The 18,742-nt window shown below is 36.3% G+C and overlaps 1 protein-coding gene across 1 annotated transcript in view; it reads right to left on the bottom strand.

The window, feature by feature from the left end:
• LOC129941268 (ras-like protein family member 10B) overlaps positions 1-18,742 on the bottom strand; it is a 151,103-nt gene continuing 132,361 nt past the window's right edge. The window contains 2 exon segments of the mRNA XM_056049854.1: positions 1-1,184; positions 4,531-4,598. Of these exon segments, the coding sequence (XP_055905829.1) occupies positions 1,043-1,184; positions 4,531-4,598 (210 nt within the window). The 3' untranslated portion in view covers positions 1-1,042.

Below are 18,742 nucleotides of genomic sequence, written 5' to 3'. Positions count from 1 at the left end.
ATTTTCTTTATATCTACGTGACGGTGTGACGACCTTTCCTGAAAATTAAAAACTCTTTGTCAAAAAGTTCCATGTCTGAGTTTGTGGTATTCAAACATGGATTTTAAGGCAACAATATACCTAATACTATAATCAAAAGAAATTTAAAAGGAGTTAAACACAAAACTAAATCATTTTAAAATCTATTCGTAAGATAAATGTTAATTCAAACTGTTATTTTTGTTTATAATAAAAATACAACTCAATGCATCTAATATTTTTCTAAACGTATTTCAAACTTTATTTTTTTTAACTTGTATGCTAAAACTCACTCGTTTTTAAAATCTCTAAGTTTACAAATGTATTATTTGCTTTGTTTTTTTTATTATCATTATTATTATTATTATTATTATTTTTGTATAACAATTATTATTTTCAATAAATATCATAAAAACTACAAACTCTTGCTTCAGTATTTTTTTTGCAATAATATGCACTTCAAAATCAATTAAATATAAGGTTTATTTAGGTATGAATGTATACAAGTATAATTTTTATTCATCGGTAATAATTTATGTACATAATAATTTTACAATAAATTAATTCCCTTAAGTAAAATTTATTTACGAATGTCATCCATTTTTATATAGTTTAAAAAAGGGTTGCTTATTGTAATTTCTTTCAAATGAAAATATTTTGGAATAGAATGAAATTGAACTTTTTTGGAAACCCATAAATTTAAACCAACATATCGTGCTGTGTCGACCTTCGTAAGTTCAATTTTTGCTTAGTTTTTGTATTTTGGAAGATCTGAGGTAAATTAAAGTTTTCAAAATTCAAATTTAATATTTTTTACTTAACTTTAAAAACAATTAGTATAGAAACTGTTGAAAAGCCACTCAAAATTGATGAATTAGACCACAGTTCATTCATACAAAAAGACCACATTTTCCATTTTAATATAATGTAGATATCCTTTAATTCTGTATTTTTTTTTTTAATACCGATATTTTTTTCTAAAAAACTACCACGTTTGTTGATTTATGAATTTACTGAGATATTGCTAGAGGATTGTGCAACGTCCCTTATTTCTATTTGATTGTGAATATTCAGTTCCAATAACTCCACCGCTACCCATGCCACTTCCACCAGTTGTAGTACAGCCCATCAATTCTCGAAAAACATCACCGATTTTGTAATTGTATCTATGAAAATAAAGGTTACATTGGGAATTTGTACAGAAACTATGAAATGTTAGACTTAAGATTTAATATACAGTGCATCAAAATAAAACTCGTAAAAAACATTCGTTTTTATGAAAATAAAGAAATAAGTAATTCGGAATCATTATATTTTTAAGTAATTTAAATAATTTTACGGTCGATTTCTTGATAAAGTTGAAAAATTAGAAAAAAAATTACAAATTTCTTAATCAAGTTTTCGAGCGTTAAAACTCTGATAAAGATCTCAGTATGATATATAACTTCGATTTATTAGATTCTCAAATTTGGGGGTCTAGGATTTTAGAACTTGATTTAGAAATGTTTTTACTTCTTCGAAAAGAATTTCAGTCAGAATTTTGAGTCAGAACTATCTACTGGGTTATACAAAAACAGTAAAACACCCGTTAAAACTCAGTTTCAACCAACCGAGATTCAAAATTCCTAGAACTCAAAAATGATTTTAAACCGAGTTCTACAGATATGATTAAATGAGAAGAAATGCTCGAGTTATAAAAAAAATGTAAATTGAAGTTCCATAGATAAACCGATAAAACTCGATCCACTAACTCTCGGTTTATACTTAAAACTCATGTTTTAAAATATTAAGAACTCGGGCATTTCTTCATATGAAATAATTTGTACAAAACTCAAGTTAAAATCAATTCCCAGTTTAAGGGATTTAGATCTTAGTTTTGAGAAACTAAGTTCTACGGAATAAATTCTCGCTTTCGAGAAACTATTTCAATTTGTTGAACATTAAAAAAAATTGTTTGAGTTGTGCAAGTCTTATTTATGTATGGTAAACTTTCTTATTAACGTCCCATAGTTGTAATCGGTCCGATTTGTCGAATTTGGCTACGAAATTCATCGACGTTTCAAGCTATCTAAGGTAGAAATTAAATATTTTTAGTGAGATGTCGAGCCCTTCCCGCCATTTTATCGTAAACAACATTTTCAATAAAAAAGACAACTTAATTATTACAATTTGATAGTAACACAGAGCCTTGAATGCTTTTGTCATGTCTTAACTTAAGCATCATTAACAATTTCCAATACTGACTACGAGTACAAGTTGTATCAAGGACCAGCAGTAAGCTTTTGATTTGTCGTTTACGATAAAAATTTTTTGTCGCTTAAAATAAATTGTCGGGAAGGGCTAGATGTCTGTTCTTGCGTGTGTAGGTACGTTGTTACGTCCGTACGTAGGGGAAGCTTTTTTCATCGTCTATAGCTCAGGAACCAGTAGAGATATCGACTTTAAATAAATTTTGTTATACAGATAATAATGCAGAAAGATCCGGAAAGGACTCTCAAAAAAATTAAGCTTGTGGTTTTTTTTCTATAGCATTTTAAATGATTTTCAAATCAAATATTTTTTCAAAAATTTGAGATATACATAGGTTTCAAATTAATTTTATTTTATAAAAAAATATTGTTTTCAACATTCTATAAAATAAAAAAGATAAAGAAAGTGTCTTCAAAAAAAATGAGCTTGTAGATTTTTTTCAATAGCAATTTAAATGATTTTTTCAAAAATTTGAGATAAGCATATTGTTTTCAACATTCTATCAAATTATATAGGAAAAACGAATGGGTGCTTGAAAAACAGGCGGGGGATGGCGATTTTACGAACAAAATTCTCTTTAGTGACAAAGCACATTTCTCACTCGGTGGATGTCGTATTGGGGTTCTGAGAATCTTCAAGTAATTGAAGGGAGGCCATTACATCCGGAGGTGTGATTGGACCCTACTTCTTTGAAAACGATGTTAGAACGACTGTCATCGTCAATTTGGAGCGGTATGTCCATATGATAACCGTCATTTTTTTTGGCTGCTATTGAAGAGTGCGACTTGGATAATAAATGCTTTCAACAACACAACTCTAACGTATATGGCGTTATTGCAAGAGACAAGTTATGGCTGAGATACCAAGTGTCAAATAGTGGTCGAAAATTACCTTAAAAAATCGATGTTTTAACAATTGGCTTGGTGGTCATTTAAATGATGTACTCTTTCATACATAATGTTCAAACTTTATAACAAAAAACAAATATCATACAAACATACATTATTCTAAATGTACAATGTGATTTATTAACTTCCCATAGGAAGTTATTGTAATGGGCCCGATTTGTCAAATTGAAAATTTTGACTTTTCTCGACGTTTCAAGGTCCCTAGAGTCAAAATAAAAGAATTTTAGAAAGATGTCTATGTGTGCGTGTGTACGTACGTTCGTACGTCCTTACGTCCGTACGTCTGCGACGTTTTTTTCGTCGTCCATAGCTCAAGAACCAGAAGAGATATCGATTTCAAATATTTGTTATACAGATAATAAGGCAGAAAGATGTATAAAGGGCCCCCAAGAAAATTGCGTGGGTGGTTTTTTTTACCATAGAGTTTGAAAAAAAGGTGAACATTTTGGTTAACCCTAAATATCTTACGAACCAAAAACGCTAGAGAATTGAATTAAATTTTATATAATATATTGTAACGTGATATCAAAGAAGTATATTTTTTGAAAACAATCTATTTTACGGTTTTTTTATAAATCAAAAAATTTGTCACCTCTAAAATTTTACGACTAAAATATGATTTCATCTCCAAAACAATTTTGTGCAACGAAGAATAATGTTTTTGTCATCTGATAAAATTTTGAGAAAAATCGAATTGACAGTTTTTTTTTACAAAAAATAAAACTCTAAAAAAAACAATACTAAAACTTTGTAAAATTTACTTTCGACTCAAATAGCTTTTCAAAAATTAAAAATATTGGCTTCAAACTTATTTTATTTCACAGAAAATATTGTTTTCGATATTCAGTAATTCTTATATAAAAATCCAACAGTGCATTTTTTCATAAAAACTAAAATCCACAAAAAAATAGTACGTAAATTTGGTAAAAATTGATAAGAGTACATATAGACATAGACGTGTACATTTAAGACAAGACAAATCGACAGACGGGATGGGAAGTTATCAGCGTGGGTCGCATCGCAGCCTCTTTTTAACTTTTACTTTTAAGACCGTAAAATGCATTGCCAGGTATAATATAAAATTCAATTCAAGTCGCTAGCGCGTTATTGGTTCGTGAAATATTTTGCGTAAATCAACATTTTCATTTATTTTCAAAAAACCACCCACAATTGCAATAGACTTTGTAGCAAACGTAATAAGATATTAGTTTAAAAAAGCAACGGGATATTGAATGATTTTTTCTTCGAATCACTGTATTATAGTCTTATAAAGACATAGATTTAAGTAAGTCGCCTTCATTTGTTTTATATGGAGTCTTTATCAAGTAAATAAGTATATTTCATATAAACTTACTTTGCTGAGCATTCTACGTAGCCACATCGCCAGTGCTTTCGTACAAGGGTAGAAATATCTTTTAATTCCTGAAAATAATGAAATTGGTAAAACTTAATTAACATTCATAATGTACTATTTGATGTAGATACATAATAATACTTTCATTTAAACAAATAATGATAACATGTTAGTATTTATTCACATAGTTATATTGGTATTAAAATCTTGATTTTTTCTTGTTAAACTAAAGGTATGCTCACAGCTATTTTATATTTATCTAGGGATATTTTGTAACCAATGCATGTCAACACAATCCCTTGTACACCATACTGTCTGCCAAGATTCGAAAATAAACATTGTTAAAAAAGAAATCACCTTCGATATTAATTAGCAGGTGGTTGCTTGGTAAGAAACGACGAAAAGGTTAAAGAATAAACAAGTAAGATAATATACAAACCAATTTACAATGATAGCACAAATACATATGTATGTATAGAGTTTTTCAAGTTTCTTAAATTAAACTATTATAATTACTTCAAACATTATAGGTTTAGGGTTACACTAATCAACAAGGTAATGTAGGTGAATAAAAACATACTTTTTCTAAGTTTTTTGATGGTTTCGAATACGACTTACAAATTAATCTATAACGTCAGATTTTTGTGATACAACCTTATTATTTTAGGTCTTTGAGGCTATGTTAATTCATAGAGTAGTTTTTACTTGCTTGGAACTATATGCTAAGTTTTGCATTCGTAAAAATGTTTGAACTCGATATTTCATTTTCATCAAACATGGTAGAGAAGTCGAAAAAAGTGGGCCCCGAATCCGTCCGTCTGTATGTCTGTCCAAAGCATTGGGTTTAAGTTTGGAAATTAAAGTTTTGAGCAGCCTTGCATTTTAAATTTTTTTTGAAATCTACAATCGCTTGCTGCAATATTGCGTTAAAAATGTTAAGTAGCTAAGTTATTTTTCAAAAAACCCTCATTAGTTGCAAGTCTTTACCTTGTATACATTAACCTCAAAAGAAAGCTAAAATGTTATTCTAAAAAACAGTCCTTAACAGAAAAACGGAAAACGGTGTAAGGGCGATTTTGTATGTTATCACGAATGCGTACTCTCAAAGTTATGATATTAAGTTTTTGGTGTTATACATATGTATAACTGAGCTTGGTTCCGAAATCAGTAGTAAAAATTAACATTCAAGTAAGGGACAACTAATAAGAAATTACGAAAACTAAGTGAGATTTTTACCTTCTTTCCAAAATCATCATAGAATTTATTGTTGTGTTGTAACTTATTCTCAAGATACCTGTTTTGAGTAATCTTAATCATTTTTAAAATGGCATCTGAAGAAAGTTAGTAGCTGGGCCACGAGCAATGGACTTGGTGAACAACGTGTTAAGAAGGCCTGCGTTGACTTTTACTTACTTACTTACTTAAGGTTGTGCTACAGTCCGGGGCGGACCTGGGCCTCAACCAACATCCGTCTCCAGCCAGCTCGGTCCCTAGCTAGCTGTCTCCAGTTTCACACGCCAAGTTGGTTCAGTTCCTCTCCCACCTGGGTGCGCCATCTAAGTCGCTGTCTTCCTCTACTGCGCCGTCCCTCGGGATTGGATTCGAAGACCTTCCGGGCTGGAGCGTTGATGTCCATCCGCTCTACATGACCTAGCCATTTTAGCCGTTGGACTTTAATTCTGCTTACTAGGTCAGTGTCGCTGTACAGCCCGTACAGTTCGTCGTTATATCTTTTCCTCCATTCTATATCTATGCGTTCGGGACCAAAAATCACCCAAAGAATTTTTTTCTCGAAGCATCCTAAGACGCTCTCATCTTTCTTTGACAGGCTCCAGAACCGGGATGATGAGTGTCTTATAGATGGTGATTTTAGATGATTGAGAGAGGACTTTACTTCTCAATTGCCTTCTAAGTCCAAAGAAGCAGCGATTTGAAAGAGTTATTCTTCGTTTGATTTCAGCGATGGTGTCATTGTCTGTATTAATAGCGGTGCCTAGGTAGACAAAGTCCTTAACTACCTCAAAGTTATAGCTGACCATGGTGACGTTTTGTCTAAGACGTCGTTGTTCAGTGTCCTTTTTTGATGACAGCATCAAAAGTGCCCTCATTGACCACTAAACCCATCTTCTTTGCTTCCGTCGCAATGCTCAAAAACGCTCCACTGACATCACGCTTTGATCTTCCAATTATGTCAATATCATCTGCATATCCGAGTAATTAAATGGACATTGGAAGATTGTGCCTCTAGTGTTGACAGTTGAGATTTGCACAATTCTTTCCAGAACGATGTTGAAGAAGTCGCATGACAGGGCATCGCCTTGTCTAAAACCTTTTTTGACATCAAATGCATCGGTAAGATCTTTTCCGACCTTGATGGAGCAGCGTGCATTCTCCATCGTCATTCTGTACAAACGGATAAGTTTGACAGGAATGGCAAAACTAGACATTGCTCGGTAGAGCTCTTCCCTATAGATGCTGTCATACGCGGCTTTAAAATCGATAAAGAGATGGTCGGTATCGATTTGAAGCTCCTGGGTTTTTTTCCAAGATCTGCCGTAGTGTGAATATTTGGTCGATAGTGGACTTTCCTGGTCTGAAGCCACACTGATAAGGACCAATCAGGTTGTTGACGAATGGCTTCAGACGTTCACATAATACGGCAGAGAGGATCTTTTACGCAATGTTAAGGAGACTGATGCCTCTGTAGTTGGCGCAGTTTAGAGGGTCTCCTTTCTTATGTATCGGGCACACTATGCTGAGATTCCACTCATCGGGCATGCTTTCTTCCGACCATATTTTGCAGATGAGTTGGTGCATGCTCCCTACCAAGTCATCGCCTGCTGCTTTGAATAGTTCGGCGGTGATGCCGTCAGCTCCAGCAGCTTTGTTTGACTTAAGTTTAGATATAGCTATCTTCCTTCACTTTGTCAAGGTCGGGTAGGCGGAATTGTTGATCTGCGTCGCCGAGGTTGAGTGGTTCTATCTCTCTTACAGCGGAATTCGGTTCGTCATCGCCGTTATATGATTTGGAGAAGTGATCTTTTCATATTCTCAGCATCGACTGCGGTTCTACTACGATGTTCCCCTGATCGTCTTTGCAGGCTTCGGTTCGTGGCTGGTACCCTTGGGAGGTTTTTTTTACCTTTTGGTAAAATTTACGAACCTCATTCCTGTTGTGACATCCCTCTGTCTCCTCGATCGCCCGCTTCTAATGCTCTCTTTTTTTCCATCTAAGAAGCCGGTGTTCCTCTCTCCTCTTCTGCTCGCAGAGTTTGCGAGCAGCTCTAGTCCTTTTGTGCAGCGCCGTTTTGTATGTCTCGTATTTCGCTGTGTGCACTTGCCGGCATTCGTCGTCAAACCAGGGGTTTCGCTGTGGTGGCCGTGTGAAACCAAGCACTTCAGTGGCGGCATCTCTGATGGCTGCAAGGCAATGTTGCCACTGGTTTTCAATGCTTAATGCAGGCAGCATAGGACTCCCTAAGAGGTTATTAGAGACTCGATCGGAAAAGGACATGGCAGTCTCTTGCGATTGAAGCCGTCTAACGTCTTCTCCCAGTACTTCCTTGTTTTGGCTTGGATCGCGATATCCGTAGCCGTACCTTGGCTACAACGGGGTAGTGGTCCGAGTCAATGTTGGCCTCTCGGAATGTTCGGATATCCTGTATAGTGGAGAGGTGGCAGGAGCCCTTCGATCCTGCCCAACAGATGCCTTAAATGTTATTTTGCACCTCCTACCATAGTAGACCAACAGTTTAAATATTTAGTATCGCTCAGAGCGCTAAAGCTCCACTTCAAAAGCCAATTATGTTTTCAATGGTGCCGTTGCTATTAAAAATGGTAGCCAGGTATGTATTCATATAATGCTTCGGCTATCAAAATTGATAGCTAGTAGAGGACATTTCAATACGAATCGAAAACACTGGCACATTTGGGCCTGTTCTTACAATCTTCAGAGGAAGTGTAGTTTTAATTTTTTTTTCCAGCACAAACTCGACCTTTTTCTTTTATTATACGATTATGGAAAACACTACACTTCCTGCGAAACTTAATCAAAGAGTCATTTACCCTGTCCTTCAAATGGTGATGCTTTACACGGGGTTGTTCTGGTCGAGATGAAGAAGATAGCGTACCGAGAAGCTCAGCGAAAAGTTTTTCTCTGAATTTGCGTATGCAAATTCTGGTATCTACTGACGTTCCCAGCAACAGCTCTATTTCTAGTTTGCGGTACCACTTTACGCCTATTCTTCGAGTGAGATCCCATTTGGCCGGGCTAATTAATTTCAGATTTGCATTTATTGTAAGCTATAATTGCTTCAGGCTTAGTTATCAATCTTTGTTTAGTTTTTCTTGGTCTTGTTCCTTGAGGTGGATTATAACTTGTGGAGGGATGGACATTATCTTCTTGATTGCAGAGCGTCTATTTCAAACAGGTACCAAAACTGGAGCGTGTTTGGTAGAAAGCATTCTGACACTTCTGGTGTGTTTCCACTTCAAAGCGACGATTCTGTCATATTTTATGGAAACAACCTTCCTCTTTTCAAATTTGGGAGAGGAATTTCTATCGGAATGTGTCGCTTATTAGCTCTGAGGGTGCCTACAACATGGGTCTTCTGTTGCAAGAAGAATATCTAATTTGTAACTAGTATAGAAGCTCTCTACAAAAAGACACTTTCAACCGTAGCGGATTTACAAGTGTAAACTCTTATAATTTCGTATGTACTGTCTAAATAAAAGACGACCACTCCATGGAACTAGAGTTTCGTCAATAACGAAATCTTCGCCAGGGTAAAAAAAAGAGCTTTGAAGTTGGTTTGAAAGATGACCAATACATTTTTAGCCTTGCGAAGTCAATTGGTTTGGCTACTTGTTTCGTTGTTTTCAAAATGTAGCATCAAAAGCAAGGCTTGAAAACGATTTCTGGACATAATTGTCGTAGGCATTTTAGGCAAGGCCATGTTGTATACTAATTTGGTTTCCCAGTATCATCCACATAATCAGTCCAAAGAATTTCTTTATTTCTAATTAATCAGTTGGAATTCACTGGTTTATTCAATCATGCTTTAATTATTATTACATAATTTAAAAAATTTAATCAGCCCTTCGTTCACAATATGGAAGTAGATATCACTAGGTATGTCTTGATCCGTAATCTCAATTTGAAATCCTTATATCCGACAAACTCGAAGATTTTGTATCTACCCACGTACTCGCTCAACTAATGAAGACTTCTTGTTCCACGATCATCATTCGAATGCAGATCTTCATTTTCTTCCTCAAAAACAAAATATATCTAATGACATCCGAAACATTCCCACCTTCATTGGATGAGTTTTATTCCTGAAAAGACATCGGTGCCAAAATCCAAGTCGAATTCCGAATAAGACGACATTGAATCGGTTTCAGTTTGAGCAATTCTACGCATTATGAATTAGTTTTGAATTGAAATCTGCAAGCCAAATGAAAATAAACAAAAATACAAAATAAACTGGCTATCTTATATAATAGCCATGGCCCCTGACGGACAGATAGATGTCTTACTTATTGTGCTGTGCTATCAAATTTGATTGCCACACAAAAGTCCTTCCCAGGACTTCCTAGAAAAAGAGAAACAAAAATATATGTATACACTAATATATTTATCCCATCCTATGGCGGATATTTTTGAGACCACTGCAACCCTGCCTAGAACCTCAGTAAAGATTTTAAAGATACTTTTCCTACCAAAAAGGATTAGTGGGATGGCATGGTTATGATATTTTTACAGGTGGGTCAGGAATCTTTTCTGAGTCCTTAAATGCCTCTTAGTCTTTTCGGCTACCGATTGTGCAAGTGTATTTCAAGTCTAAAGGGCTGTACCATGTACAGGAAAAAATGGCCTAACTATAACACCGTTCTATCGAACTTTTACATAAAAACAAATAAATTGGGTGGCGCAACAGTCAGTTGAGAACTAGAGCAGTGACTTACAACTCTCAACCATTCCTGAGTGCGAATACTGTTGTCAGGGATGGAGGGTACCTTCAGTTTTAAGCCGAATCCGAACGGCAAATTTAAGAAAGCACTTTTCATGACAAGAATTATTCTTGGAGACTTTTTCAATTCCTCGCAAGAAAAAACTTTAGATGGCATATGCAGTGATCGAACCCAAGACCTCTGGCATGACAGTCCAACGCACTTTTTTCTTTTTTTATATTTCATTTTTATTAATTCATTCTTAAACCTATCTTAAAGCTAGACAAAAATTCATAAAACTAGCCTAGTTATCCATAACTTACAACTAACTTAATGGTCCCATACGGACACTCTAAGTTAAACTATAACAATTAAAACTAATGCCTTTCGACCCTAAGATCTATTTTACTTCATTTAAATTTTATTTATTTTTGTATTTCTTAGAAAATTTGAAAAAAAACTAATATCAAGATCCTTTTTTTTTACTTAAAAACTACTTAAAATAAGGTCCTTAATATAAACTTAAAACTAACTTAAACTACCTATTCTACCTATAAACTACTTAAAACTAGAACAACCACAGCAGCAAATCTAACTATCTAACATTTTTGTTTTTCATATTTTGTTGTCTTTATTTTTTTCTTTTATTTTTTATTCCATGTTTTCTCTTTTTCATTTTAATTTTTTTTGTATTTTTTGTATTTTTTTTCTATTTCTTTTTGTGCCACCATGCCTATTCTACTTAAAACTAAACCCTAAAACTATAAAACAAGTATGTAAGCCGGCCAAGGCTTAAAACCCCATCCCGACTACCCAATATCAAGTGCCGATTGAAGCCACCAAAACTGGTTCTCCTGCTTCACCCTATCAGTTCGGTCCCGTTCGGACACGGCCCTACTGAACCGAAGGAGCTCTGCTCCGCCTTGTGCCATGACGTCCCGATTGTACAGGAGTCGCATATCCACGGTTCTTCGTCTGACGTGGTAGATTAACGGAACTGCCAATCTATCCTGTATCAGACCGCATTTGTCTAAAAAGAGGAATGCCTCTCGTGGAATGAACCCGCTCAAGCGTGTACTTTCAAAATACTCGTCGTTCGGATAGAACGCAACGCCCGAAAATTAAATTGTTGGTCGAAGACATAGCTCTTGCAATGTGACCTCGAACGAGTTTTATCACGAAATTGTCAATTCTGTTGATTCGAGCCCCGTTGTATAGGAAGTCGTTGGAATAGTAATGTACATAAGAAGATTCGGCTGTTCGATATAAGCCGGTACAGCGTCGTAAACACTGCCGCTCGAACACCCGAAACTTCTCCATCTGGGAAGGGGCAACGTTGAACCACACAGAACAACCATAAACGATCATCGGCCGTATGAGGCCCATGTAACAAATTACCTTCACTTTGGGCTCAAGCCGACTGCTAAAAAACAGCCGTTTCGTCAGAGCGAAGGCCCTCTGGCCATGGTCAGAGCAGCAATTATATTATGTCTGTCAAAATATAAATACTGATCTAACCAGATACCGAGGTACTTCACTACACTTTTGTTCGCTAATGGCTGCCCGTGAAGATCAACGATGACCATCTAGCTCGAATTCTTGCACGTATCCCTCGTGGCCCCAGCCAACGGAGTCCGGAACAAAATTGTCTCCGACTTCTGGACATTTATTTTCAGTTTCCAGTCGTCGCAATATCGCTGAATCTTGTCGAAATCACGCTGCAAGAGAATTCTAATAACTTCAACCTTTCGGGCCGTTCTGTACGCAATTAGATCGTTGGCGTACGCAATTGCCTTTGTAAGATTACCTATCAGATCGCTGGTGTAAATGCTGAAGAGAATCGGCGAATTCACCGCTCCCTGTTGAAGACCATTTTTAATTGAGAATGTTGTGGTAGAAGTTACATTGCCACTTTTGACAACAAACTTTCTACCGTTAAGCATATCATACAGTATATACAACAATGGCTTGCTTATTCCAAGCCTGCTCAGTTTTAGGTAAAGACCCTCTAACCATACGGTGTCAAAGGCCTTTTCCAAATCATCCAGAACAGCACCTGGCATTGTTGTTTTGATTTATTGCAGTGGATATCAGAAACGAGTTTAGACGCAGCATGAATTGTGTCATAACCCGCCTTGAACCCGAACTGTTTATCCGGAATTATTTTGCTGTCCGCAGCCCACTTAGTCAGAGCCCTATTAATGATCTTTTCGAAAACTTTGCTGATGCTCGGAAGAAGACTTATCGACCGAAGATTTGACGGGTTGGAGTTGTCCTTTCCCTTTTTCGGGAGACGATGAACCACAGCGGTCTTCCAATGCACTGGATAATATGCATTATTCAGTGCATTATTGAAGAGTGTGGTGTAAATGTCAATTGCAGTCCAACGCACTAACCATCATGCCACGGATACTACAAATTTAATGCATACCCAGGCATGATATAGCGAGGGTCACTGCAATATGTACCGGACAAGATAGGAGAGCAAGCAGCAAAGCTGGGTATCTCTCGCAATACTTTCTGCCGTAGCGAGACTAATATGAAAGGAAAATGAGATTCACTTTCTCTGTGAATGTTGTGCCCTGACCAGTTTTAGAATGTTAAGCTTCGTAAGGGCACTCCTTAAAGATCTTGATGATGACTTACCGAGATGACTTTTCTGAACGCGACGAAACGGCTTTAGTATCACTTGTTTTTTTTTTTTTAGTTTTCAATATATTGGTCAGTTTAAGGTACGAAAGCGGCGCAGCAAGGGCTGCTTGTAACTGCCATCTCTACCTACCTCCGTACCGACCAATGTTATTCGAGGGTATTGAACACGATTTAAAAATGTGAGTCGATGAACTTGTCAACGTTAATTTATATTTTGTTAAGATTTGTCTTCCTAAGTGCACTATAGATGGTTTAAAAATGTATATGTAACAAAAAACCAGCAAGCAAAAAATTAGTATTTGTATGTTTTTGAATTACTGTTTTTATTGACAAAATCTGTCTCATGTAATTCGCGGATTATTAAAATCACTAATTTTGTGATTTCCATTTTATTTTACCTCGATTCAAAAGTTCGACAGAGACAAGATGTTGCTCCTTTTGATGTCCAGAGTCTTCCTTTCTAAATATCACGACATTTTTGATTTTCCAAACCTTTGTTTCAAACCAAATGTTCTATTTCTAGTTTGCGGTACCACTTTACGCCTATTCTTCGAGTGAGATCCCATTTGGCCGGGCTAATTAATTTCAGATTTGCATTTATTGTAAGCTATAATTGCTTCAGGCTTAGTTATCAATCTTTGTTTAGTTTTTCTTGGTCTTGTTCCTTGAGGTGGATTATAACTTGTGGAGGGATGGACATTATCTTCTTGATTGCAGAGCGTCTATTTCAAACAGGTACCAAAACTGGAGCGTGTTTGGTAGAAAGCATTCTGACACTTCTGGTGTGTTTCCACTTCAAAGCGACGATTCTGTCATATTTTATGGAAACAACCTTCCTCTTTTCAAATTTGGGAGAGGAATTTCTATCGGAATGTGTCGCTTATTAGCTCTGAGGGTGCCTACAACATGGGTCTTCTGTTGCAAGAAGAATATCTAATTTGTAACTAGTATAGAAGCTCTCTACAAAAAGACACTTTCAACCGTAGCGGATTTACAAGTGTAAACTCTTATAATTTCGTATGTACTGTCTAAATAAAAGACGACCACTCCATGGAACTAGAGTTTCGTCAATAACGAAATCTTCGCCAGGGTAAAAAAAAGAGCTTTGAAGTTGGTTTGAAAGATGACCAATACATTTTTAGCCTTGCGAAGTCAATTGGTTTGGCTACTTGTTTCGTTGTTTTCAAAATGTAGCATCAAAAGCAAGGCTTGAAAACGATTTCTGGACATAATTGTCGTAGGCATTTTAGGCAAGGCCATGTTGTATACTAATTTGGTTTCCCAGTATCATCCACATAATCAGTCCAAAGAATTTCTTTATTTCTAATTAATCAGTTGGAATTCACTGGTTTATTCAATCATGCTTTAATTATTATTACATAATTTAAAAAATTTAATCAGCCCTTCGTTCACAATATGGAAGTAGATATCACTAGGTATGTCTTGATCCGTAATCTCAATTTGAAATCCTTATATCCGACAAACTCGAAGATTTTGTATCTACCCACGTACTCGCTCAACTAATGAAGACTTCTTGTTCCACGATCATCATTCGAATGCAGATCTTCATTTTCTTCCTCAAAAACAAAATATATCTAATGACATCCGAAACATTCCCACCTTCATTGGATGAGTTTTATTCCTGAAAAGACATCGGTGCCAAAATCCAAGTCGAATTCCGAATAAGACGACATTGAATCGGTTTCAGTTTGAGCAATTCTACGCATTATGAATTAGTTTTGAATTGAAATCTGCAAGCCAAATGAAAATAAACAAAAATACAAAATAAACTGGCTATCTTATATAATAGCCATGGCCCCTGACGGACAGATAGATGTCTTACTTATTGTGCTGTGCTATCAAATTTGATTGCCACACAAAAGTCCTTCCCAGGACTTCCTAGAAAAAGAGAAACAAAAATATATGTATACACTAATATATTTATCCCATCCTATGGCGGATATTTTTGAGACCACTGCAACCCTGCCTAGAACCTCAGTAAAGATTTTAAAGATACTTTTCCTACCAAAAAGGATTAGTGGGATGGCATGGTTATGATATTTTTACAGGTGGGTCAGGAATCTTTTCTGAGTCCTTAAATGCCTCTTAGTCTTTTCGGCTACCGATTGTGCAAGTGTATTTCAAGTCTAAAGGGCTGTACCATGTACAGGAAAAAATGGCCTAACTATAACACCGTTCTATCGAACTTTTACATAAAAACAAATAAATTGGGTGGCGCAACAGTCAGTTGAGAACTAGAGCAGTGACTTACAACTCTCAACCATTCCTGAGTGCGAATACTGTTGTCAGGGATGGAGGGTACCTTCAGTTTTAAGCCGAATCCGAACGGCAAATTTAAGAAAGCACTTTTCATGACAAGAATTATTCTTGGAGACTTTTTCAATTCCTCGCAAGAAAAAACTTTAGATGGCATATGCAGTGATCGAACCCAAGACCTCTGGCATGACAGTCCAACGCACTTTTTTCTTTTTTTATATTTCATTTTTATTAATTCATTCTTAAACCTATCTTAAAGCTAGACAAAAATTCATAAAACTAGCCTAGTTATCCATAACTTACAACTAACTTAATGGTCCCATACGGACACTCTAAGTTAAACTATAACAATTAAAACTAATGCCTTTCGACCCTAAGATCTATTTTACTTCATTTAAATTTTATTTATTTTTGTATTTCTTAGAAAATTTGAAAAAAAACTAATATCAAGATCCTTTTTTTTTACTTAAAAACTACTTAAAATAAGGTCCTTAATATAAACTTAAAACTAACTTAAACTACCTATTCTACCTATAAACTACTTAAAACTAGAACAACCACAGCAGCAAATCTAACTATCTAACATTTTTGTTTTTCATATTTTGTTGTCTTTATTTTTTTCTTTTATTTTTTATTCCATGTTTTCTCTTTTTCATTTTAATTTTTTTTGTATTTTTTGTATTTTTTTTCTATTTCTTTTTGTGCCACCATGCCTATTCTACTTAAAACTAAACCCTAAAACTATAAAACAAGTATGTAAGCCGGCCAAGGCTTAAAACCCCATCCCGACTACCCAATATCAAGTGCCGATTGAAGCCACCAAAACTGGTTCTCCTGCTTCACCCTATCAGTTCGGTCCCGTTCGGACACGGCCCTACTGAACCGAAGGAGCTCTGCTCCGCCTTGTGCCATGACGTCCCGATTGTACAGGAGTCGCATATCCACGGTTCTTCGTCTGACGTGGTAGATTAACGGAACTGCCAATCTATCCTGTATCAGACCGCATTTGTCTAAAAAGAGGAATGCCTCTCGTGGAATGAACCCGCTCAAGCGTGTACTTTCAAAATACTCGTCGTTCGGATAGAACGCAACGCCCGAAAATTAAATTGTTGGTCGAAGACATAGCTCTTGCAATGTGACCTCGAACGAGTTTTATCACGAAATTGTCAATTCTGTTGATTCGAGCCCCGTTGTATAGGAAGTCGTTGGAATAGTAATGTACATAAGAAGATTCGGCTGTTCGATATAAGCCGGTACAGCGTCGTAAACACTGCCGCTCGAACACCCGAAACTTCTCCATCTGGGAAGGGGCAACGTTGAACCACACAGAACAACCATAAACGATCATCGGCCGTATGAGGCCCATGTAACAAATTACCTTCACTTTGGGCTCAAGCCGACTGCTAAAAAACAGCCGTTTCGTCAGAGCGAAGGCCCTCTGGCCATGGTCAGAGCAGCAATTATATTATGTCTGTCAAAATATAAATACTGATCTAACCAGATACCGAGGTACTTCACTACACTTTTGTTCGCTAATGGCTGCCCGTGAAGATCAACGATGACCATCTAGCTCGAATTCTTGCACGTATCCCTCGTGGCCCCAGCCAACGGAGTCCGGAACAAAATTGTCTCCGACTTCTGGACATTTATTTTCAGTTTCCAGTCGTCGCAATATCGCTGAATCTTGTCGAAATCACGCTGCAAGAGAATTCTAATAACTTCAACCTTTCGGGCCGTTCTGTACGCAATTAGATCGTTGGCGTACGCAATTGCCTTTGTAAGATTACCTATCAGATCGCTGGTGTAAATGCTGAAGAGAATCGGCGAATTCACCGCTCCCTGTTGAAGACCATTTTTAATTGAGAATGTTGTGGTAGAAGTTACATTGCCACTTTTGACAACAAACTTTCTACCGTTAAGCATATCATACAGTATATACAACAATGGCTTGCTTATTCCAAGCCTGCTCAGTTTTAGGTAAAGACCCTCTAACCATACGGTGTCAAAGGCCTTTTCCAAATCATCCAGAACAGCACCTGGCATTGTTGTTTTGATTTATTGCAGTGGATATCAGAAACGAGTTTAGACGCAGCATGAATTGTGTCATAACCCGCCTTGAACCCGAACTGTTTATCCGGAATTATTTTGCTGTCCGCAGCCCACTTAGTCAGAGCCCTATTAATGATCTTTTCGAAAACTTTGCTGATGCTCGGAAGAAGACTTATCGACCGAAGATTTGACGGGTTGGAGTTGTCCTTTCCCTTTTTCGGGAGACGATGAACCACAGCGGTCTTCCAATGCACTGGATAATATGCATTATTCAGTGCATTATTGAAGAGTGTGGTGTAAATGTCAATTGCAGTCCAACGCACTAACCATCATGCCACGGATACTACAAATTTAATGCATACCCAGGCATGATATAGCGAGGGTCACTGCAATATGTACCGGACAAGATAGGAGAGCAAGCAGCAAAGCTGGGTATCTCTCGCAATACTTTCTGCCGTAGCGAGACTAATATGAAAGGAAAATGAGATTCACTTTCTCTGTGAATGTTGTGCCCTGACCAGTTTTAGAATGTTAAGCTTCGTAAGGGCACTCCTTAAAGATCTTGATGATGACTTACCGAGATGACTTTTCTGAACGCGACGAAACGGCTTTAGTATCACTTGTATTTTTTTTTTTAGTTTTCAATATATTGGTCAGTTTAAGGTACGAAAGCGGCGCAGCAAGGGCTGCTTGTAACTGCCATCTCTACCTACCTCCGTACCGACCAATGTTATTCGAGGGTATTGAACACGATTTAAAAATGTGAGTCGATGAACTTGTCAACGTTAATTTATATTTTGTTAAGATTTGTCTTCCTAAGTGCACTATAGATGGTTTAAAAATGTATATGTAACAAAAAACCAGCAAGCAAAAAATTAGTATTTGTATGTTTTTGAATTACTGTTTTTATTGACAAAATCTGTCTCATGTAATTCGCGGATTATTAAAATCACTAATTTTGTGATTTCCATTTTATTTTACCTCGATTCAAAAGTTCGACAGAGACAAGATGTTGCTCCTTTTGATGTCCAGAGTCTTCCTTTCTAAATATCACGACATTTTTGATTTTCCAAACCTTTGTTTCAAACCAAATGTTCGAGTCATTATTCAAAGGTTGTGAATGTCTTATGCCTATTTTTCATTTTGTCCTCAGAGGTCATATTTGCTGGATTTGTGTTTGAATTTTGTTATATTTATTTTTTTAATATACTTATACAAATCACTTTAATCTACGGTTTGAAATAGCATCAAATTAACCATTTTTTCATTTTGAAACACAGCT

This window comes from Eupeodes corollae, chromosome 1 (genome assembly GCF_945859685.1).
Source record: "Eupeodes corollae chromosome 1, idEupCoro1.1, whole genome shotgun sequence".
NCBI lineage: Eukaryota > Metazoa > Arthropoda > Insecta > Diptera > Syrphidae > Eupeodes > Eupeodes corollae.
Note: the sequence above shows the minus strand (reverse complement) of the source record. Positions and strands in the feature narration are given on the sequence as shown.